This window comes from Nomascus leucogenys, chromosome 9 (assembly GCF_006542625.1).
Source record: "Nomascus leucogenys isolate Asia chromosome 9, Asia_NLE_v1, whole genome shotgun sequence".
In the NCBI taxonomy this organism is placed as follows: domain Eukaryota; kingdom Metazoa; phylum Chordata; class Mammalia; order Primates; family Hylobatidae; genus Nomascus; species Nomascus leucogenys.
The window spans coordinates 15,123,199-15,148,166 of NC_044389.1; the positions used below are offsets into that span (position 1 = coordinate 15,123,199).

At 36.9% G+C, this 24,968-nt stretch overlaps 1 protein-coding gene and 1 pseudogene across 5 annotated transcripts in view; both read right to left on the reverse strand.

Moving 5' to 3' along the window:
* Nucleotides 1–700: 700 nt before the first annotated feature.
* LOC100589274 lies at nucleotides 701–1,057 on the reverse strand (annotated as a pseudogene).
* Nucleotides 1,058–5,651: 4,594 nt separating this feature from the next.
* CAMSAP2 (calmodulin regulated spectrin associated protein family member 2) overlaps nucleotides 5,652–24,968 on the reverse strand; it is a 122,868-nt gene continuing 103,551 nt past the window's right edge. For 3 of the 5 annotated variants that reach the window (XM_012502074.2, XM_030818689.1, XM_030818690.1), the window contains 11 exons: nucleotides 23,671–23,764; nucleotides 20,897–20,984; nucleotides 18,464–18,546; nucleotides 18,079–18,148; nucleotides 15,555–17,757; nucleotides 13,124–13,260; nucleotides 12,271–12,491; nucleotides 10,547–10,619; nucleotides 9,301–9,416; nucleotides 7,998–8,116; nucleotides 5,652–7,668 (listed from right to left, as the gene is read on the reverse strand). In XM_012502074.2, the coding sequence (XP_012357528.2) occupies nucleotides 7,363–7,668; nucleotides 7,998–8,116; nucleotides 9,301–9,416; nucleotides 10,547–10,619; nucleotides 12,271–12,491; nucleotides 13,124–13,260; nucleotides 15,555–17,757; nucleotides 18,079–18,148; nucleotides 18,464–18,546; nucleotides 20,897–20,984; nucleotides 23,671–23,764 (3,510 nt within the window). In that variant the 3' untranslated portion in view covers nucleotides 5,652–7,362. The remainder of the gene's footprint in view (nucleotides 7,669–7,997; nucleotides 8,117–9,300; nucleotides 9,417–10,546; nucleotides 10,620–12,270; nucleotides 12,492–13,123; nucleotides 13,261–15,554; nucleotides 17,758–18,078; nucleotides 18,149–18,463; nucleotides 18,547–20,896; nucleotides 20,985–23,670; nucleotides 23,765–24,968) is intronic. The other 2 variants (XM_030818692.1, XM_030818691.1) reach the window with 2 other exon arrangements.

A 24,968-nucleotide genomic window follows, 5' to 3' on the forward strand; every position in this document is an offset into this window, starting at 1 on the left:
ATTAGGGGTGACCTAGCAGAAATCAGAACACGTTTTGAATTTGATTTTGAATTTTGGGCCAGGACTGCAGTCTTCCCTTCATGTATTCATTTGACGAATATTTATTGAATACCGATTGTGTTGAGACTATAAAGATAAAGAATCCAAGCACAAACTCATTTCCTAATGTATACAAAAATATCTTTACTTAGCCTCTGGCTAAGAAAGAGGATGCAGTTTACAATTAGCTTTGTTCTCATCATAAATGAGGACCTCAAGGCCCTATCAACAGAACTGATGTCTCTGCAATTCAAAATTCACTATTTATTTATTTAGAGATGGAGTCTTGCTCTGTTGCCCAGGCTGGATTGCAGCAGTGCAATCTCAGCTCACTGCAAGCTCCGCCTCCTGGGTTGACACCATTATTCTGCCTCAGCCTCCCGAGTAGCTAGGACTACAGGAGCCCGCCACCACACCCGGCTAAATTTTTGTATTTTTAGTAGAGATGGGGTTTCACCATGTTAACTAGGATGTTCTCGATCTCCTGACCTTGTGATCTGCCCGCCTCAGCCTCCCAAAGTGCTGGGATTACAGGCGTGAGCCACCGCGCCCGGCAAAATTCACTATTTAAAGAATTAATGTGGTATCCTGTTGGCTGACAATGTAAGATAGTCTTTTCTTCATACAGCAAGTCTTTTCATTTTTATTACTCAAAAAAGCTTCATTTTTTATTTAGCTGACTCTGTGCTTGTGCCTTCAACACTTTCACAATGATTTTCTGCTCCTTAATAAGGAAAGCACACTTGATCCTGTCACAAACACATTTAGCACACATGGAACCACCATAGGCCCTGCTGACATGTTTCTTCGGTTTGGACAACCTCATAAGAACTTTAGGTCTTACAGCACAAACCCCTCAAAGTCTGCCTGGGCACACGCCACACGCAGATTTTGATGCTTTCCCAACCTTCTTGGTATAAAGGTAAACAATTCTATTACCAGGGGTTTGGGACAGTGTAGTTTTGTTAGAGGCTGTATTGTAGGAAAGCCTACGACAGTATGTCTAATGCTGGACCATTCTGAGTGCCTGTAGACAAGTTCCCCAGGAAGAGCAGTCTTAAGTTCTTTATAGAGTCAGTTTTTTTTTTTTTTTTTGAGACGGAGTCTCGCTCTGTCGCCCAGGCTGGAGTGCAGTGGTGCAATCTTGGCTCGCTGCAAGCTCCGCCTCCCGGGTTCACGCCATTCTCCTGCCTCAGCCTCTCCGAGTAGCTGGAACTACAGGCGCCCACCACCACGCCCGGCTAATTTTTTTGTATTTTTAGTAAAGACGGGGTTTCACCGTGGTCTCGATCTCCTGACCTCGTGATCCACCCGCCTCGGCCTCCCAAAGTGTTGGGATTACAAGCGTGAGCCACCGCGCCCGGCCTATAGAGTCAGTTTTAATAAGATAATCTAGTACATGAACTCTCTTGATGGACAAGAGCCTCTTACTGTTGACAAGGGCGCATCTGTCCTTTACTTTTGGTTCCATACCTCTAATACAGCACACAGTATATCAGTTGTTTGTAAAGGTCTAATGGCATCCACTTCAAGAGTTCCTTGATGGAAGAGAACTTACCTTTACCTACCTAGCCCCTTCCATCTAATAACTGTTTCCTAGATAATTCTGATCAACCTATTATCAGAATTTGTTTTCACCACTTTTGCAATTTCTCCATTCTCTCATCCTTATGAATCTAGATATTAAACAGTAGGTGAGCGTTAACAGTCCGATTTTAGCTGTTGTTGTGTTGATGATGGTTAAGAGTCTTGGGCAAGAGAACAAAATCCACTTTAACCACAAGTTCTGAGTTTTCCACCAATGGTGAATACATTATTAACTAGTACAGCTGTGAACCTTATTCTTATTCCACAACATGTACGACGTAGTGGGAAACTGTACCATATGGCACAGTAAGGGGATTTGAAACCAGAAGGCTTAGGTGCCAGTTGTAATGCTGTCACTTACTAGCTTTGAGTCCCTGGGACAGCACTAACCTTTTAAAGCCTCATCTTCCTCATCTGTAGAATGGAGATGTAAATGCTCATCTCCTTCCAGGCAGCAGTAAGTTAAAACAGAAAGCAAAGCAAAGAATCTTTTAAATTATAAAGCAATTTTTTTTTTTTTTTTTTTTTTTGAGACTGAGTCTCACTCTGTCACCCAGGTTGAAGTGCAGCAGCGTGATCTCGGCTCACTGCAAGCTCCACCTCCCGGGTTCATGCCATTCTCCTGCCCCAGCCTCCCGAGTAGCTGGGATTACAGGCGCCCGTCACCACGCCCGGCTAATTTTTGTATTTTCAGTAGAGACAAGGTTTCACCATGTTGGGCTGGTCTCGAACTCCTGACTGCAGGCGATCCACCTGCCTCGGCCTCCCAAAGTGCTGGGATTACAGGCGTAAGCCACCGCACCCGGCCTATAAAGCAGTATTTAAGTGGACGGTTTCTTTGTTTGGGGGTTGAGAGCCACATTTCCTTTTCTACATAAACACACAAACCCTGAAGTATGAATAACAGGGTTGGCCAGGAATCACAGCAGCTGAATGTAACTGTGAAGTAGAGGTGCTGTAGATGACACATGCCACCTGTGTTGGATGCCTCTAACACCTACTGAAGGCTGAATCACAGGTTCAACCACCTAAAACAACAGGTTGGGGTTAAGAAGAATCAAATGCATTAGTAGCCTAAGGTACCATGGTGACTTTGCTTAATGTGTTAAAAAAAAAAAAAAAAAAAACCTTAGTGGGTCTTAAAACATTTCTTAATTTGCTTTTCACCTCTTCGATGGAAAGTAATAATTGCCCCCTATTTTCCTGACATAAATAAGCCACTGTAGATGGAATAAAGTTATCTGATTTTAGCTGTTGTTGTGACACATATCACCACAGTGATTTAAACACATGTACAAAACTAATCTTTGTTGTCTAAGCATGTGGCCTTGAGTTGCTAGAAGACCTACCTGCCCACAGGGGCAAAAAGGAGGTGACTGAAACTAGATTCTAGATCTCCTTATTTGAAGAGCAACTCTGACATACCAATCTGTATACTTCCCCCACCCCCATCAAATTAGGCAAAATCATTAATATCTCATTTGTTTCTTTTGAGAAGATACCTATTTCTTAAGCATCTATATACTTCTGATGGACGACAGAATTTCACACTCATTTTATAGATGTGTTTCTCCAATAGCCAATTCCTAGGTCATAACATTACAGCTACATTTCCTTTGCTGAATTTTATTATCATCTTTCTGTGTAGACAGATCATGAAATAAAGGTGTTTGTTCTTATTCACTACAGAATATTTTCCTCTGCCCTAGTTAAGAAGTATCAATTTCAGTCATAAGGCAACACATTCTTATTGTGTGCGGGCTCTAGGGTTTGTGTACACTTTTTTTTTTTTTTTTTTTGAGACAGAGTCTCACTCTGTCACCCAGGCTGGAGTGCAGAGGCGCGATCTTGGCTCACAGCAACCTCCGCCTCCTGGGTTCAAGCAATTCTTCTGCTTCATGTTCCCAAGTAGCTGGGATTACAGGCATTTGCCACCATGCCTGGCTAATTTTTTGTATTTTTTGGTAGAGACAGGGTTTTGCCGTGTTGGCCAGGCTGGTCTCAAAACTCCCGACCTCAAGTGATCTACCCGCCCTGGCCTCCCGAAGTGCTGGGATTATAGGCATGAGCCACTACCATACCTGGCATTGTATACATTTTTCTAATGTTGCCTGGGTCTTAGGGTTAAATTTTTTTTTTTTTTGAGACGGAGTCTCGCTCTGTCACCCAGGCTGGAGTGCAGTGGTGCAATCTCGGCTCACTGCAAGCTCTGCCTCCTGGGTTCACGCCATTCTCCTCTCTCAGCCTCCCAAGTAGCTGTGACTACAGGCACCCGCCACCACGCCCGGCTAATTTTTTTTGTATTTTTGGTATAGACAGGGTTTCACCATGTTAGCCAGGATGGTCTCGATCCTCTGACCTCATGATCTGCCCACCTCGGCCTCCCAAAGTGCTGGGATTACAGGCGTAAGCCACCGCGCCTGGCTGGGTTAAATATTTTTATTTCTGAAAATTAAAGTACTAGAAAATATTGTGGAAGTATAGCTGTGTTGTGAAGTTACAGAACCTATCAAAAAGGTCCCAAGGTAGAAAACCACATTTATGTCTACTAACCAGGTATTTCTTCAGGTATATAATTAGGCATGAAGATTATTTTATGGTTTTGTTATCAGATCTCTTTTTTCTTAAAAAACACCTTTTTCTTTGCTCTGTTCTGAGTAAATAGAATCAGCAAAATCAAAGTGACACTTACGAAATAATGGTCAAGAACTAGCTTCTCATGGCTACTCTAGATCAGTGAGTTCACTGGCCATTCAGTTTCAAAGACATAGAGCACTAGTTCTGGTACAATATAACTATCAATTCACCAAAAGATAGTGAATTAGTATGAGCAAGATTAATGTAAGATAAGCACATTTATAAATCATACTATGTAGACCGTCTGAGCTAACCATAGAAAATTACAGACTTTTTAACATTGCCCTAAGTTAGTATTTTTAAAAGGCTAATTATTTCAAGTTGCCTGTTATGAATATTCAAGTTATTAAATTTAAACATAGGTTAGGGGATAGAAAAACTGTATGAGTTATCTCAAGTTCAAATAATTTTACCAAAAACTACATTTTATTCAAGAAACAGAAAAGGAGTCTTTTGGTGCCATGCTTTTATTCAAATGAAAGGGGAAAAACTACACTGTACCAGGAAATAGCAAGTATGACACTATTTTACAGCACAGCATCTTAAAAAACAAAAAACCTGTAAGCAATGCTCTAGAGTGGACAGGTAAGCACACCATACACTGTACATTGCTCAACAGTGTCCACGAAACCATAATTAAATAGCTGAATTTGGCTTTAAACAGCCAAATAAAACTGTAACAGTCATTCTAATACAAAACGGAAAAACCAAGAACTAAAAGCTTTCCAAAGCTGTGTCAAATAGCAGAATTTGACAGGCTGCACTGGTAACCACGACAAATGTTTGGCAAACTTAATGGAATAGTTATCATAATAATTTGACCTCTGATGATGAAAGCACCAGTGTGTTTCAGTAAGGTTGACGAAAATCCTCAGACTTTATGAAATGGCATATTTTTCAACTGTATAATTTTAAAAACATAATTAAAAAAAAGCTGCACCATAATAAAAAAATCTGCAGACTTAAAGAAATATATCCATATTCCTTCTGCATTAATAAAGTAAAATCTTATACTGAGAGCAATGAACTCTGTGGCAATATTCACATTCTACCTTTAGACCTTATAGACATTCAATTCAACTGTTGCACACACACAAATTTAAGAATAAAGGGTGGTCCTGTTTAGTTTTAAAGTTTCTCCATAAGTCTTGCATCCAATTTTCTTTATTTAATAGCCAAGTAATATCACAAAGATTGCTTTGATGAGGGAAATTTAGTTAATATTGAAATGAACAAATTTAGTAATGTAAAATGCTTATTAAATTATCCTTTTGACTACTATTCACATTTTGATTAATTCATTTATAATTTTTTAAACTAGTTTTAATCTAAACCTGTATTTGACAATAATTTCCTTCTAATTGTGATAGAAATTATTGTCTAAAAGGTAAAATGTGCAATTCCCCATTTTTAATATCCATATGTTATATACACAATATGTATACACTTAAAATATAAGAGTTACATATCCTGGTCTCTTACATGCAAACAGCAGATCACAAATAGTTTTGAGCTACACATGTATCTTGCACAGGTATTGGAAAAAAATCTGTGAAATTTTTTTACAGTTTTAACAAATATACATAAATATAAGAACATAAATTACAGTAAAATATTGACAGCATTTGAGAAAATGTCGATAACCCAGATGCACTGATGCCGAAAGGCCTTATAATAATAGAAAAGTACAGCTCAGGGACATCTCATTCCTATTCTTTTTTTTAAAATAAGTAAATACATCATATGAGACATTAGTTCTTTCTCTAAACAACTCAATTAGAGAAATGTATATATTTTTATCTCTACTTCCCATGAAAGAAAACAAACTACGCATCTCATTTATGATACAATACTGTCTTCCCCCCAGAGTTTACACAGTTGTCACAACACTGAAACATAACAGGGTCACATAATCATTCAAGTCTTTTCCTGAGAATAAAGTTTTTCCCCAACTAACCCTCTGGTATACACTGTTAAAGAACAAAGATCATGTAGAGGAGATTTCAAGTGTATACTTAATCTAAGCCATTCCACTTGAAAAGGATTAAAACGAAGAAAAACCCAATATAAGTAAAATAATGTGAAGCTATTTTAAAATTAAAATGTAGCCCTTTGTACATGTTTAAAAATTCTAAATATAATTTTTATATGAGTTATAAATATAATGTAAAGACTTCTTGAGAACTTGTTTCAGGAAGTCTTACATCTTCAGATTGAAAGACTACTCTCAAAGTGTCATTCACTTCTGCCAACTTATAAAGTGACTTACTTTAAAAGAGATAGAAAGCCTTTTTTGTTAAAAGAACAATCTAAATTATTCTGAGTTGGCCAGAAGTGGTGTAAAAACAGCACTGATTTAATCAGCAACTTCTTATAACATATTCTTGGTTAAGCTCATGTGGTTTAAAGCGAACCTACTAGCAGCTCTTTACAACACCTCCTCTTATTTAATAGAGAATGTTAATACTTGAGTGAATAATAAATAGAGTTGTAAATACTTAGCAGAATAATTTTTGCAAATGCTGTAACACCATTAAAATATGAGGGTTACTGTAAAACTAAACACTAGTGTTTCTCTTAACATCATAAGAAAGGTGCGAGTTACTTCTGAAGGTATATTTCCTACTTTCATGATCTCCACATGAAACAAAATACAAAGGTATCTTAGAATAAACCCCCAGGAGAGAAAAATAGCAAACCATCTGAAGACAAGAATATACATTAAAAGGTTTAAAAAAAAGCAAGAAATAAAACACATAATTTGTAATCTTAACCATATTTCAATGATAAATCCAACTAATATCCATGAAAATTCAGTGCTTTAATGTATCTAATATCAAGCAGGTGAACCTGATAACACATACAAATCTCCATTTGTGAATTAAAACATTTCCTTCATCACTTGGACTTATCACTTAAGCGAGAATCTTCTGCACTCCAAAATACTGTGGTTTACATTCCAGTTGTTCATGACAACAAAGCTTAATGTCCAGTTTTAATTAATAAAAGTCTTGTTGGCAATTAGAAAGATTTTCTATAGGCAGGAAAGATGAAGTGCAAATTTACCATGAATGTTCTGAAGCAAGTATTTCCCAACTTCTATGCCTTAGTGGGTAAAAGTTTTTTGGGTGTTACTGGTCTTTTGGTCTGCCATAAATGGCTATGAATGGTAATTGCATCAACACTGGCAGATAAAGTTTTAGCGGGTATGTGGCTAAACTGTTTCCTGTCAGAATTATATTTGTAAAGTCCTTCAATCATTTTTTTAGTGATAGATTTAGGGCCTATCCCAGTCAGTTTATTGATTTCTTCAGTTTCTGGGCAATAAGTATACAAAGATCTGAACTGGCATCCTGAATCCCGGAACAAGATTAAGAAGTTGTTGGCATCTGATTTCTCCATTTCCTTTAAAATAAAAAACAAAAACAACATAACACCACCAATAAAAACCCTTTATTTTGCTGAATAAAGTTTATATAATTATGTTACATTTCTTAGTCACATTTTGTAACATTATTGCAATGACCAATCTTAAAGCCTATTGCTAGTCTTTAATAAAATCTGCAGGCTTCCAGAACCTAATGTGAAAATAAACTAAATCTGATAATTAAAACATCTAGCTACAGATCTTTTTACATGCTGTTGAAATTCTAGGCCCATGAGAGTACATTCTCTTGAATGGATAAAAGATTTCTACAGTTTGCCAAATTTAATTTTCATGCAAACATGCTTACCTCCAGTATTTTTTTCTTCTGACCTTCATTTACTTTTCCAGCCAAACAGCAATGAGCTAAAGCATTTTGTATTATGTGCTTATTGGATTTTGCACTGGGTTCTTTGTAGAGCTTTGGTCCTATGGTAGGGATTTAACAACAATAATAAAAATAATATTACTAAGTCAGAAATACTACTATTTTAAAATGATGTAATTGTTCCTACACTGCTGAAATACTGTAATAAAAGACCAAATTCTGTGCCTAAAGGCCTCTTACTGGCTGCAATCCAACTAAAATATTGTTTTATCCACCCAGAGATATGTTCCTATGGAGGATGTTCCTACGGCCTTTTGGAGTACCCTGTGAGAGCAGTACTAAAATAAAATATTGCTATAACTGTCATACTGCCTATTTAACCTTCTTTCTTAAATCTATAAGGTTACTGGTTAACTTAGAGTAGAATGGGTCAATGAGTAATTTAAGTCTTTTCAAAAGGCAAAAAAAACCTTTCTTTTTCAAATTGTTCAACTGAACTAACATAGAGAAGCAGAGGGAGTAACATGGAAATACTGTCAAATCCCAGACCTTAAAGGCTGTCAGACTGGCCGTAGGAGGTAGTATTAAAAGCCACAGAGTGGGTCTCTAGCAAGTTCTAACCTCTTTAGGCCTTTCTAGGGTTTCCACTTCCACTCTATCATGGATAGATGGAGGCATCTCCTTTTCCCTCTGCTCTTCCCCATACATGTTCTCCCATGCCTTCCTATCTTACCTCTGAACGTGCTGCTGACATTTCTGATTTCTCTCCTGCTTCATTTATTTAGAAGTGTCCTTAACCCACATTCTATTCTTCATTGCTTTTATTCCAATCATGCCTACCTAGAAGCTAGAAGAGGACTTGGTGGGGATATGTGAGGCTAGATACCTTCGTAGATTCAATGCATTCTTATCTTTTAGAGCCTCTTAATACTTGCTAAAGGTGCACAATTCTGGATACCTGAAATCCCAGTATTAGGGAGAGGACTTGGTGGATTCTAGCCTTTACTCAGTACTGAGGAACTGTGTAGAACTTCTCTAAAACTTCTTCAGACCCAAACTACACACAGAAATGGCCAGCATTGGTTAGAGGGATGAGATATAAGTAGCATCACTAATTTTGTTTAGAAACTTACTGAACTACCTGAAAGTGACCACCTGCATTCAGTGTTCATTAGTTGCCTATGTTTAAGATACAAAGGTGAGCCAATAAAATTTTCTTTAGTACACCCTGCATTTATGAGTGTGTTAAATTCAAATGTTTCTCTAAAAATGTATAGACACTAACCTGTATATTCTGTTCCAGAAGCCACTGAAGAAGTTGTTGACGCATTCTCCCAGTCTTTTTCTCCATTTCGACTGCCACAACGACTTGGAGATAAGAAGCCTTCTACAGACTCTGATCTAATTAGAAAATAAAATATGTTTTATGTCTCAAAGATAGAAAAAATGGGGCCCAGAGGGTATATGTGAAAGTACCAACCAAAATCAACCTAAAGGCCTAAAAATAATATGATAAGGCCAGGCATGGTGGCTCATGCCTGTAATCCCAGCACTTTGGGAGGCTGAGGCAGGTAGGTAGATCACAAGGTCATAAGTTCGAGATCAGCCTGGCCAATATGGTGAAACCCCATCTCTACCAAAAATACAAAAATTAGCTGGGCATGGTGGTACGCGCCTGTAATCCCAGCTACTCAGGAGGCTGAGGCAGAAGAATCGCTTGAAGCCAGGAGGCAGGGGTTGCAGTGAGCTAAGATCATGTCACTGCACTCTAGCCTGGGCGACAGAGAAAGACTCCATCTCAAAAAAATAATAAATAATAAAAAATAATATAACATTGTTTGTCTTATTCACAGCTACACATCCAAGTTCCTAGAACATAGCAAGCATTCTATAAATATCTGTTGAAAGAATGAATGTTTTTCAATGTGAAAATTGGCAAATAACACAAAGGATGGTAATACAAAGATAAGAACTCTAAGATGATGACTGTCACTAGAAATGTTATTTTCTGATACGATATTACAGTATAAAGTAATAAAATACTGACTTTTAGCTTCTAATCTAGAGAAAGAATCCTAGAGAAAGAAAATACAAAAAAGATCTTTCCTAAGTCATAGGCAACCTACTTTGGAATTATTCTAATGGGGAAAACTCCTTTGTATTAGTTGGTAATACACTAGAGAAGTTGGTACTCTCATTCTACTGACTGTGATTTAATAATCATGTTAGCAATTACTGATGTATAATTACTGTTAATGTTTCATAGCTTATAAAAAGTATGTTATCAGTGTCAATAATTCTAAATTCTAAAAGACAAAAAGCACTGAACGATGAATAGACACCTCTTTACATAATTTCTTTTAACAGAAACTCTAACAGTCCTAAGTCAGCAAAATTTAGAAAAATTTGTAATTATGATTTGGTCATTATAAAATATAAAATAAAAACACTAAAGAATTTTTACTTAGAGTTTGTATAACTGCAGGTACTATATTCTTTTCTGTAAAAATATTCATACGTTATAGATTTACCTTGGCGTCCTCTTGCCTGAATGTACACTCTCGTTATCACCTGTGTTCAGCGATGCCAAAGAAAGGCTAGAGACTGAAAAAACACGATAAATTCATGATCCTGAATAAAAACAAAATCAGAAATTTAAAAGGAGCAACTAGCAAAGAGTCTGTTCATTAGATAACACCAGCATATAAAAATTGAGCTTCTGTAGTTTCTTTTCCTTTTCTCTGTACTTTTAATTTAAACACATAATATGCCTGCATGCATATATATACAATTTATTTAAAATTAGCAAGGAACCTACTTTTAGGAAACAATGATAAAACTAACTTGCATTCCAAAAGGAAAGTGTTAATATGAGACATGATACTGTGATCCTAAAGAAAAAAACAGTAACAACAAAAAAATTTCATATCTAAATTCTAGGTAGAAAATTATATCAATTAGTTTTACAGGCTTGAAAAGAGAGTTCTCGGCCAGGCGCGGTGGCTCACGCCTGTAATCCCAGCACTTTGGGAGGCCGAGGCGGGCGGATCACGAGGTCAGGAGATCGAGACCATCCTGGCTACACGGTGAAACCCCGTCTCTACTAAAAATACAAAAATTAGCCGGGCGAGGTGGCAGGCGCCTGTAGTCCCAGCTACGCGGGAGGCTGAGGCAGGAGAATGGCGTGAACCCCGGGGGGCGGAGCCTGCAGTGAGCCGAGATCGTGCCACTGCACCCCAGCCTGGGTGAAAGAGCGAGACTCCGTCTCAAAAAAAAAAAAAAAAAAAAAAAACGAAAAGAGAGTTCTCTTTAAACAGTCAATATTATGTTATTTTTCCTCAGGTTTAGTATAACTATGAGAATTCTCTAAAAAATTTCCATGGCATTTGGTTTTAATAAATATTTCTTTTCTTTTTACAAATTTATCCCTGCCCCCCAAGATTTTTTTAAAAATAAGAGTATGGCCAGGTGCAGTGACTCACGCCTATAATCCTAGCACTTTGGGAGGCCAAGGCAGGCAGATTACTTGAGCCCAAGAGTTCGAGACCAGCCTGGACAACATGAAGAAACCCCATGTCTACAGAAAATACAAAAAAATTAGCTGGGTATGGTGGCACTCACCTGTAGTCCCAACTACCCAGGAGGCTGAGGTGGGAGGATCACCTGAACCCAGGGAGGTGGAGGCTGCAGTGAGCCATGATCACACCACTGCACTCTAGCCTGGGCAACAGACTGAGACCCCATTTCAAATAATAATAATAATAATAATAATAATAAAGTATGTATACTGACTTTTAAAGAAAATATATTCTCTCAACTCCAGATATTATAAGTTTGGATTTTCAACCATTTCTATCTTGAAGGAGGGACTTCTGAACTCTTGATCTTACATTCCTTATTATACCAACATGTTTCTTATACATTTCATGCATATAACATTTATTTAAATTTATAAGTATGTAAAGGGCAGTTAATAGTTCAAGGAGATTATATCTGAGAGCAGAGTTCCCTAACAGATTAATATTTAGATTTGATTTTTAGCATTCACATTTGTTCTACTGAATATATGCATGCACACATAATACATTTAATTCATTAAAAACTTCATTTGCTCATTTTGGTTTTCCAAAAGGGAGCATGCACAATCTCAAACTGTGTATCCAATTTTGCATATCAAAGTACAACCAAGTTAGTATGACAAACCAACCAAGCTGGTGTTTTTTATGAACAGACTCTTCATAATAAGCTATGGTACCTGGAGGACCCTTTATTGGTGTTTTGGGGGATTCAATATGATCTCTGTGAATAGATTTTGGTCGCTGTTTTTTTTGTTTTACTACTTGAGGACGGGGTTTAATTACTGTATCCATATCTTCCATTAGTTTCAGTTGTTTCCGCCTCATATATTCTTGCCTAATAAATTCTCTGCGTGCTCTCTCATCTTCTTTCTTCTGACGTTCTTCCTCAGTTTTACGCCTAAGAAATCAAATGGTTACAGTTCTTATTCTGCATACCAAAGACAAACCATACAGGAGAGAGTTATGTATTTGATATGAGAAGGGAGAATTCTATTTCATCACCTTGGTGAATAAATGGTTCATTTAAAAGGTACTTGATGATTCTGCTGAGACATGGGATTAAGCATAAATAAGTAAATAAAGGAGGGAAGGAAGAGTCAAAGAAATAAATAAAAATAAAGGTATTTGAGATAATTTAGGGTGTGTGTGTGTATTTGTGTGTGTGTGTGTGTGTGTGTGTGTATCTATCTATCTATCTATCTATCTCCCAGGAAAGTTATTTTAATGTTTTTTAAACATTTAAATTAATTATTTAAATTAATGTTTCTAGAGAACTTTCTCATGAGATGCCTTAAACTTAAGATAAAAATATAAAATTAGGCAATACTTTGGGAAAATAAATTGATTTCTACAAAGCACCAAAAAGTAGCATTGATCCAGCTGTCTATCTATACTACAAACTTCTCTGAAAAAAATCTGTTAATAAAAATTAATGAGAGACTACCTCTTTGAGTACTTACCAACTTTTTCTAAATATGCCCATGCATCATTAAAGTTCAGATCTAGCACTGGCCCAGCAATTTCCTTTACCTTGTTTCCTCCTTTTTATGCTCCATTTCTGCTTCCAACTGTTGTTTCCGGAGCTGAGTTTCCTTTTCCCTTCTTAATCTTTTCTCCAACAAAGCTGCCCGTTTCATTGCCATATCATTTTCTGCTTTTTGATCATCCTAAGAACGAATTTCATTGAAAACAATGAAACATTTAGGTACCAATATTCTCATTTTCAATTGTTATAGTCACATTTTGTGGTTAGTCCTATAACTGAAAGTTTGAACTATTACAACCCTTCTGAATGTGGATGTGGTTGAGAAATTATGAAGGAAGAACTGAACTACAGTGGTAACAGTTCCATCAAAAAAGAGGACAGGCAAACTTATTTAATTACACTCTGTCAAAACCTATGAGATTTGCAAAGAACAACCATAAAAACAAAACACAAAATTTTTTTATCCCTAATTTAATAACTTACAGTAGGGAGTTCCCCCACCCATTTTTAAAATTGCATTTAAATTTTATTTAAAATATAAGCTCAGTAAAAATATCTCAAGTAAAAACATTCCAAAATTAGCTACCCAATGTTGTATCACATAAATGAAACTATTGCTGCATGATTTTAAGTTGAGGTACTGACAGTCTGCTTGATAGGTTCTGAACTATAATGAAAATTTTTCCATTGAAGAAAAGATGGGGATGATTATACTTCTCTTCTACAGTACTTTTAATTTGAGAGCTAGTTCATTATCTATAGGCCTCCTGGGCCTGCCCTAGTTTCTACCTGAATCCTTAGGGACAGCCCCAGTTCTCAGCGGGCTTCCAAAATGCTTCATAATTCAGCAAAGTAACAAGCTGCTGTGGAAGTGGTTCACTGTCTTAATGTCTCCTTGTCAATTGTCCCTGCCAATGCTTAATTCAATAAACATTTCTTTGGTGTCTAACATACTCACAACATAGTGTCAGATATTACATATATTAAAATATATGGTACCTCAGGTCAAGGAGCCTAAAAAATCACAAGGGGAAGAGGTACAAACAACAGGCTTTGTATGGAAACCCAGAGAGAGATTTAACTCTGAATGGAGAAAGCCAGAAGATACCATTCAAGCAATTAGTTCAAACATTCATATGTCTTCATCTATCAAATTACATATATTGTAGTTTGCCAGACACTTTACTACGCTATGGGGATCAAAAGATGCAGTACCTTGGCTGGGCACAGCGGTTCATGCCTGTAATCCCAGCACTTTGGGAGGCTGAGGCGGGTAGATCATCTGAGGTCAGGAGTTCGAGACCAGCCTGACCAACATGGAGAAACCCCGTCTCTATTAAAAATACAAAATTAGCCGGTCGTGGTGGCACATGCTTGTAATACCAGCTACTAGGGAGGCTGTGGCAGTAGAATTGCCTGAACCCAGGAGGCAGAGGTTGCGGTAAGCCGAGATTGCGCCATTGCACTCCAGCCTGGGCAACAATAGCGAAGCTCTGTCTCAATAAATAAATAAATAAAAATAAAAAGATGCAGCACCTCTAGGAGGTCATGGTCTAAGAGACAAAGCAAATCATACAAAACAATTGAAAACTCCGGGACACAGGACAGGTACTGAGTATATTAAGGATACAATAGATACACAAATGATGAAACATTTGACCTCGACTGAAGGAATTATAAAAGGCTTTAGATGAAGCTTGAAGTTAAAGAACAGTACAAAATAAAATTACGGGGAAGAGGCTAGACAAAAAGATTTAGGTTCATCTGTGAAAGTTCCTGAATGTTGTGCTAAAGGGTTTGAACTTTATTCAACAGGCAAGATTTTTGACTAGAAAGAGACTCAACTGGAGCTATGCTCTTAGAACTATCACCTTTAGTAGTAGTACAAAGACTGGAATGGCATGATTGGAGACAGACAGCCCAGTCAAGAAGCTGTAACCATAGTCCAACAGATGAGTAATGGGGTGGTGAAGATGTGTAAATAAACGGAATAGAAATGAAGCAACAGAGGTACTGCCTGTTTTACACTAATGATTTTCTTCCCCTTTGTTTCCCTTCCTCTGCAAGGAACAGAGTCTCTAGACAGTAAATTTTAATATCTATTAGTGTCTAGAGTAGCATTCTGTTAAAAAAAATGGCAGTGTTACATGATTAAGAGACAAAATGGAATCACTCTCTGAAGAGATCTGAGTAGCTTAATTTTTAAAAGGCTTTTGTGAAAGTGAGAAAGAGCAGTAGAGGAGCAAAACCAAGGAATATATCTAAACATGTGATAAAAGGATTTATTACAGCTTTGAGTCCATACTGGAAACCACAGTGTGCTTGAATGTTACTATAGTTCATGGGGATGAGCTTGTATCAAAAGGGACTGCTACTGCAAGAAGCAAGCATGTCAGCTGAAAAAAAAAAAAAAAATCCAACACAACCACACTCATCTAATGAAGATGCCCCAAACTATGCAGATTAATACTACACCTTAAAAAAGAATCCACAGCATACTTTCTGGTCATCATCAAATTGTTCTTTATCACTTTCTCCATCATATTTTTCAACAGGTACATCAGCCTTTTCAGGGGGTTTCAAATCTGAGAGGGAAACTTCAATCAGATTAACATTTTTTGGAGCAGTGGGTGGGAAAACGGGTTTAGGAGGGGGTTCTGTGGGTTGATTCAATTGGTCCTCATTTGGTGTCAGACATACAGTCTCTGTAACAGGCAGCGATAAGACTTCAGAGACTGTTGACTCAAAAGGTTTGATTTCCTTTTCTTCTGGATTATGTCCACGCTGTTCCAAAGTCCCTTTGGATTCCAATTCCTCCTTTTTAACTTCCTCTTTAGGTTTGGATTCCTTTAATTGAGGTTCTCCATCATCCCCAAAACATACAAATGACCTAGTCTGAATAGGAACTTGACTTGGTGAAAACCTCCTTAACCGAGGAAGGCTATCCACAGACCGAGGAGGTGTCAAGGTTCGATTCAAAGGTGTTATTTTTAACTCATTTGGCCTAGGAGTCCTTTGATTTTTAACAGAAAAAGATGCGCTTTTCCTGTTAGAAGACTGTGGAGATGGGTGAGTAGGACGAGGGGAGTCTGAAGAGAACGGTGCAATGGCTGATGACAGGCCTGCCTGCTTCGAAGGCTTAAAATCTCGAATCTGTTTCTGTGGAGAGGGTTGTGGAGGTGAAATCACCCAAGATTGTTGCTCTCTCATCTGCATTAACATCTCCTGCTGAAGTGACAAGCGCTGCATTTCTTGTTGTAGAAAATGCAGGGATGAATTTAACTTTTCAATGGATTTGGTATATTCTAAAATCTCTCCTTCATTTAAAGTTTCCTCTGAGGGGCTTGCCAGGTTCCACTGCTTCTCAGGATCAATAGGTGTAGTTGGAGACTTGAGCCATTTGGCTTGAGGATTCTCCATGCTCTCTTTTATATCTGCCAGTGACTTGCTCCTTTGTCCATCAGTTTTTTGTGATTCCTTTTCTTTTGCTCGATCAGTATATACTTTCTCATCTTCTGCACCCGCCGCTTCCTCTCGTAGAGGAGATATCCCATCCCCTTTCTTTTTCACTACAGTAAGGAATGCTGTCCTTCCCATTTTCTGTCTCTGTTTGGTAAATGCAGCTTCCATTTTCTTTTTCTGGGCTTCTATAGCACGCCTCTTTTCTTCTAGTTTCATCCTAAGATGCACCATCTCAGAAGCCAGCAGCTGGGTAGTGTCCCGTCCCTGTGGAAGCCCTGTTTCTTCTGGAATTTGTGCCCAAGCAACCACATGAGGAATATTAAGTTCAGAGCCCTCTGGTGTAGTTTTTTGAGAACTGCTTCCACTACTTTTTCCATCGGTATGATTCAGTTTCCTGAATTTTTGTTCAGCAAAGCTGGTCATTTTAACTCCAGAACTGGAAGAAGCACTGCTGCCTGGCTGAGATTTGGTACTTACAGTACTTGGACAAGGACTCAAAGCTTCTCTGGTGCTGCCAGTTCGTATATCATAATCCTGAAGAAATTTAGATGCATCATCCATGTCAGAGTCCAAGCTTACAGTATAATCTCTCAACGAAGAATCTTCGTCCATAGTTTCAGGAATATCTTCTGAAGGAACATGAATTCCAGTGTCTACTTCAGTATTGTCAGTTATGGGACTCAAGGCACCTTTTGTATCAGTTACATTATCAGGACTAGATTGATTTAACTTGATATTTGAATTTAGGATACTCATTTCTTGACTATGAAGAAAGAAGCCATTAGCAATTTGGTCTGGCTGAGGTGTATGAGGAGATTTTTCAGTATCATGAATTATTTGTAATGCTTCTTCAATGCTTGGTGTCTCGATCTGATTGCCAAACTCGTCTAGAAGTATTCTATTTTGTAAAGCTCCATTTGGAAGCTTGTAATGAATATTCTCATTAGAATTTAGTTCATTTGTGTTAAGGGGCACATAAGATTTGAGGTCACTGTGAGAATCTATATTAAGTTCTTCTTCAATGCCCTCCGCTTCCTCTTCTCCATTTATTGGCTTGAAGGACAAATTTTTCCTAATGTGTTTAGATACACGATTGTTGTTCAGAGTAAGTCCCTCATTACTAATAGAACGAGTGATTCCTCGGTTTGGAGTGGATCTCTGTACACTATCTTCTTTATCAAAAGAAATATCAAATGATACGCCATGCACTGATGATCTAAAAAAAAGTTAAAGAGAAAAATCCTTTAAAAATCCTAGAAATGATTTTTAGTATCATTTAACAAGAATTATTGAAATTACATTTCCTTTCTTTCCCCAGTTCTCATAATCATACTGTCTTCAAGGTAAGGGGAGGGCTATCTAGCTACTTTTTAAAGTTAGCCTCTTTTACGTCTCTATCATCTGCCTATACTGCCTTTTTCAAATTTAGAAACTAATTAAAAGTTTTAGCAATTTGGTTATCAATAAAAGAGAGACACAGATGCAATTTGCATTTCTTAATAAACTGAATACACTAAAAGTAATTCTCTTTGTTTACCTTTTCTCTTTTGGCCATGTCCCTATGAAGCCATCAACATAAGACATAGATGAAGACCTTCTAATTCCTCCTTCAAATGCAAAAAAGAAAAAGCCATTGAAATCATGTAAAAAAATTAACTTACAGCAACTCAAGAGACTTCACGTATTTGAGGATTCATTAATAGCAATACAAATTAAGTAGGTACATAAGGAGAATCAGAGATCATTTTATCAAGAAAAGCAACCACAGTGAAACTGACCATGCTTTTAGTGTTATAATAGCCATTTTCCAGATTAAAAAAAAACCAAAAACCTGGATATTTGTTTATTTATATTTACTGCCAATCATTTCCCAGGTAACCTACTTAAAAGAGTATTTTTCTAGGCTTTTTCAAATATATTACCTGAGGCTGAAGAATGAGCCTGGGGACGTGAATACCTAGAAGGCAAATGATGATGAGACTGTGTAAATGTAGCTCCTTCCCCACTGCAACGGAAAATAAATTTAAAATGTTATATTTTAGCTGTTTAATATAAATTTAGGTAGAATGTCTTAAGTTAGAAACAACACTACCACCTCTGATTTGATATCCTAAATTTTAAAAATATGGAAACATAATATATTGTTTAAACCAAAGAATGGCTGTGATTACAGTATGTATCTATATATATTTTATGTCTTTTAGCCAAACAACTTGAAGTACTTTCATATACATCTCAATGTCTTTGTGAGATATGAATTATTTTCATTTTATAAACATAAAAACTGATACATAAAAAAGTAAAATGAAACTCACCAATTTGAAATACTTCGGTCAAATCTAAATCTCTAAAAACTATAGGTATAATAAACCCTAGTAAAATACCTTGACAGCCTCTCTGCTCACGGACCTATGTTTGTATATCTCCAACGGCTGGTAGCCAAGTGTGTGGAGTAGCTGCTGAAAACATCTTTTGCTTTGTCTGTCTTCTTCCTTTGTTTTTTTCTTTCTCATAAAATCATTATTTAGGTTCACTAACATTTGAGATGTGGCTATATTATTCCCAGGAAGGGTAAAAATACTTCAATTCTTTCTCAAAAGTTCCACAGTGTTGGAGAACTACAATGGACCATATGGAGACTTACAGAAATGAGAGGATGACTAGGAACTCAGAATAGCCTAGAATAATGGCTACACAATAACTTTTCAAGGAAAAGAATGTAGACATCCATCTGCATTATAAAAAGAGTTTCTGCTGGGAAAAATAGGAAAAATGAGCCGCTGAGATGTCTGAGAGACAGAAAAGAGATGAGTTTTCCAGAGGACATGAATTAAAACATTTTTCAGAAATGTGGGAGACTGTCCATTTAGGTTCCTAGAATAATTATGGAATAATTTAATCTTTGAGTGGAAAGCTTTACTTTCCTCCACTTTGAAAGTGGAATTTAAAGATTTAATAGAGCAAGAGTGATGACCTAGAACACTGAGTGTTTTCCACATCATCAAGGAAGGAAATGTCACTATTGACCCACCATGCCTACTAAATTTCATATTTTTGTGTTAAGCCAAGAATTCATACAGAAATTACTTTGAAGGTTTTACTCATAATTTTTGAAACGTATTTTTAATGTGTCTGAATTTCCAAAAACCCACGAAAGACATTAGTTTTAACGTAAAAAAATCAGATCGATTAGGGAGTCCAAAGTCAATATAAATTGTAGGTTCTAATAAATTCAAATAAAAAGCTGCTTATAGGAGCTGCTGAAATACATCTTTAAACAAACTAATGTCCCTATCACATACCTGGGTGAGAAGTCAGGATTACCTAGGTATTAATATGATAGGACATTTTTACTTTGCTTTCAATTTAGTTCCTAATATTATGTACTAAAGCATTAAAGATTCAATATTATAATAAATATTCTACTGTAACCCAGGGTCCTTGGGTTTTCAGGTACACACTGTGAAAAGGTACCTGCTTCTAACTGTTGTACCTCGAGATTTTTATTGTTTCAGAAATTTCCAGGAAGCAGCCCAACCCCACATTACAAAACAAAAACTACACAAGCTGGGTGGATGCAGAGATGCCTGAGACGGAGATGTATTACCATTACCACACTAAAAATCCCATCCAAGGAGGAGCTTATTCCGCATTTTCTATACATGCCAGTATGCAGAAGCGTGACTGATGACTGCGCCTTTACTGCCTTTACTCCACCTCTACACACAATGATACAGCTAACCAGCCTACTAAAAGCCCTATTTTCACCTTTGCTTGAGGAGGCACTGCTTTGGGGAATTATTCCTGGTGTCCTCCTTACTTGCTACAAGTAATAAAATCCTCGTCTTGTTAAATCCTCCTTGGTTGTGGTTTTGGACTGTCATCTGCCAAGAGATCAAACCCACCCATTGTGTGGGTAACACTGTGATCTCTCAACAACTATCCTAACCAGAAAAAAAAAAAAGACAGCAGGAAAAACCTTCAAAGATTTTTAAAATAATAAAATATGTAAAAGTCCTAATAGAATTTCAAAATTTCCCTCCAAGGCCTAAGAGTTACCTATTAGACAGTTCTCAATTATGAACAAGTTATGCATCAAAAGTTTGGTTTTAGGTTGGCTATTGGGAACTTAGAATATATTCTCCCATCTTTTCAGTGTGGTACATAAACATTCATTTCAGTGTATATTTCAATTTATATTTAAGTTAAAACAGGCTTTAATAGGGTAAGCTACTTATAACAGTTCAAAATCCAACTGAAATTCTTAAAAACCTTATTTAATGTAATATAATATTATTTGATTTAATTGGTAAATAGAATAGAAATGGTGAAAATAAAGTCATTGTGGAGTTTACCTTGAAGGGAAGTCAGAACTACCATCTAAGACATTTCTTTTGGCAGCATTCAAGACAGGAATTGAAGGCATATCTTTTACAGGTTCAGCTGGAATAAAAGATGTTTAAAAAGACCCTCAAATTAGCATATTTCTATGAAAAATTCTGGACCATAAACAAATTTATAATAAAATTTAACTTCTATTTCCCTTTCTGCGTATTGAGAAATCATAGCATAAAGTTTTCTTCTTAAATAATTTTCAAAGGGTCAAGTTTCTTTAAGATCTTTTTGAAGTATTCAGACTTAAATTCAAAATTTTAAAAAAATTTCTTTCTTTTTTTTTTAGATGGAGTCTCGCTCTGTCGCCCAGGCTGGAGTGCAATGGCACGATCTCAGCTCACTGCAACCTCCACCTCTTGGGTTCAAGCGATTCTCCTGCCTCAGCCTCCCAAGCAGCTGGGACTACAGGCGCCTGCCACCACACTTGGCTAATTTTTGTATTTTTAGTGGAGACAGGGTTTCACCATATTGACCAGGCTGGTCTCGAACTCCTGACCTTGTGATCTGCCCACCTCAGCCTCCCAAAATGCTGGGATTACCAGCATAAGCCACCACGCCCGGCCAAAAATTTCTTAAATTAAAAAATTCATCTGATTAAGGATAATTAGGGGGAAAAAGCCTAACATAAAATAAATACATGTATTTAAAACAAAAATAAGTGGCTGGGTGTGGTGGTTCACGCCTGTAATCCCAGCACTTTGGGAGGCTGAGGCTGGTGGATCACGAGGTCAGGAGATCGAGACCATCCTGGCTAACATGGTGAAACCCCACCTCTACTAAAACTACAAAAAAATTAGCTGGGCATGGTGGCAGGCACCTGCAGTCTCAGCTACTCGGGAGGCTGAGGCAGGAGAATGGCGTGAACGTGGGAGACGGAGCTTGCAGTGAGCCGAGATCATGCCACTGCACTCTAGCCTGGGCAACAGAGTGAGACTCTATCTCAAAAACAAAACAAAACAAAACAAAACAAAAAAACAAAAATAAGTTTGAGTGTTTAATTTGTGAAAGCTTTCATAGAACTTCAGATACATATGGTCAGCTCTGCCTCTTTATGAAATAGCTGATATTTTGGTCAATTAGAGAAAAACAGAATTTCTTTAGAAAATAATTAAACCTGCTGGTATACTTTTATTTTTGTAAGTAACTCTGGAGGAAGACTCAATTTACTTTTTGACTTTGAGATCTGATGCAACAGCTGTTGGTATTTTGAATAGTGAGTTTCACAGGTGAAATCACAGAAAGCAATGTAGTGAAAACCCTATTAATAATTTTTAAAAATTATACAAATATTGGTTATGAAAATTACTAAGAATATCTGACTTCATTCAATGGCCTTAGGGGAGCATCTCAATTTTTTTATAGGCATGTAAAGAAGTTATATAATGTTATATAGTGACTTATATTCTGATATTCAGAATCTGCCTTAAGAAGCTTAGCAATACTCGAATTATTGCTTATTTCACAGATTTTTGCCTGAGATGCAGCGGGCTGCCTGAAGTAACCTCATTGTATTCACTAGACTATGCCTCCCCTTTGGCTACATATGTTTTTCCTCCTTCCTGATCACTTTCTTTTCTTTTATTTTTTGGGGGTGTAGGGGGGAGGTGCAGGTAATGGTAGCAGTTACACAAATAACAAACTTTGGAGCCAAGGAAGGCTGCTAAGTAGTTGGGATGCACAATAATCATGTGTTGTGTAGGGCAGCTATTGGTAGCAGACAGAAATGTTTCCATAAGTTATGCTGGAAGAAAGTTCTTTAGTGAGCTAAGCTTATAATTTAAGATCATTTTTCCCCCTATAGAAAGAAACCTCTAGTTTTTTTTTGTTTTTTTTTTTCTTTTTTTTTGAGACGGTGTCTCATCTCTGTCACCCAGGCTGGAGTGCAGTGGTGTGATCTCGGCTCACTGCAACCTCTGCCTCCTGGGTTCAAGTAATTCTACTGTCTCAGCCTCCTGCGTAGCTGGGATTACAGGCATGCACCAACATGCCCGGCTAATTTTTGTATTTTTAGTAGAGATAGGGTTTCACCATGTTGACCAGCCTGGTTTCGAACTCCTGATCTCAGGTAATCCACCCGCCTTGGCCTCTCAAAGTGCTAGGATTACAGGCTTGAGCCACCGCACCCAGTCTAGAAATAAACCTCTAGTTTTATAATGGGAGCCAAGAGAAAATTGGTTTTGCTATGTAAAATTTTGCTTTACAGAAAATTTAGGAAGATTTTTTGTTCCTTATATCTAGGGGTCTTTACAGTAACCCCCTTATTTCTTACTAGTTTTATTCTTATTATGTACAATCAATAGTTCATGATATAATAGTCACAAAATCCACTAGGTTTAAAAATCCATACAAACCTTTTTATGGTTTAATGGCAAATTCAAGTTGCGAGTTAAGGCCAAACAATAATTTGTGGGGATTCTGGGTAACACAATGTTAAAAACTAAGAATCTAAAAGGGAATAAAAGCTGGGACAGGGATAAAAGATGCAAAGAAAAGAAATGGACAGTTAAAGCTAAAAGTTCCACATCATAAGACTTCAAATTCAAAGCTATTCCCTCCATTTTCTTTTTCTTCTCCTCTAACCATTTTAAGAGATTAGGAGAATCTATCAAGGGTAATAGCTGAAATCTAAAAAAAAAAAATAGGCTGCTTTCTAAAAACGTAACCAGGTAAGGTTATATCAACATTCCATTTTTTTCTGTTCATAGGAACATTTAAAATTAAAAAGATTGATTACCTCCTTGTGGACGAACAACACGAGGCTGTACAAAAGACGGCTTCACCACTTCAAACCACCAGAACAGTTCCGCCATGAACACCAAATAATTACTCTATATAGGAAATTTAAGAGAAAGCCTACATTAGGTAAAACTTCATGATAAACAGAATTTTATTGTTTTAAAATACAGATTTAAATCTCATTCATTCATCACTGGAGTATATTCACTACAGGCTATTAAACATGGGATGGAATATTAACTCTTGTGGGTAAAAATTATAACAACTATTCAAAACCTCTTGCTGATCATTTGCTCTATAGTTCTAAAATGGTGGTCCAATTGATCTAGCAGGCATGAATACCTCTAACTGTGTAGAATACTGAGATAATATATAAGGCACTTTCATTCCAAAGTAAATATAAGCAACTTAAAAAGTTATTCAATCATCTGACACTCTAAAGAGGGGTTATCACTTTCAAAAAATAACTAAGCTCTACTCAGATCCCTAGAAATTTCTCCAAAACATAATTGGATGTAGTGCTAAAAAAATATTTTATGTGGCTGGGCGTGGTGACTCACGCCTGTAACCCCAGCACTTTGGGAGGCCAAGGTGGGCGGATCACGAGGTCAGGAGTTTGAGGCCAGCCTGGCCAACAAGGTGAAACCCCATCTCTACTAAAGATACAAAAAACTAGCCGGGTGTGGTCGTGCGTGCCTGTAATCCTAGCTACTTGAGAGGCTGAGGCAGGAGAATAGCTTGAACCCAAGAGGCAGAGGTTGCAGTGAGCCAAGATCATGCCATTGCACTCCAGCCTGGGTGACAGGGCAAGACTCCGTCTCAAAAAAAAAAAGTTATATGTATGTGTTCAGTAATGCTAAACTCACCAGTAATACAGGTGCTAAATAACACCAAAACTAAATTTTTATAGCTAATTTTTAATAATTTTGAAATGTACAAAACATTATTTATACAATTAATGTATCTACCTAACTTCGAAAAGTTATTATTAAGTCAACAATGTTACCTTTTATTATTACTATTTTAAAACGTAAATAATTTTTTAAACGGCTTAAAATTAAGAGGAAGGGTTAAGCGTCCTCAAAAGCACATTTCTACTACAAGCTTATATTTTAAAATGCATATATAATAAAAGCTACAAGCATGAAGAATTATTTCAATTTTAGGCATTCGGTAAATTTTTAAAAACTGTACAAAATCTGTTTTCATAACTATTTAAAATAATATGTTTTCTAAATTTTGGGTATTTGGCATTTAATAGAACAGTTACTATCAAATTTATTAATATTTAATAAG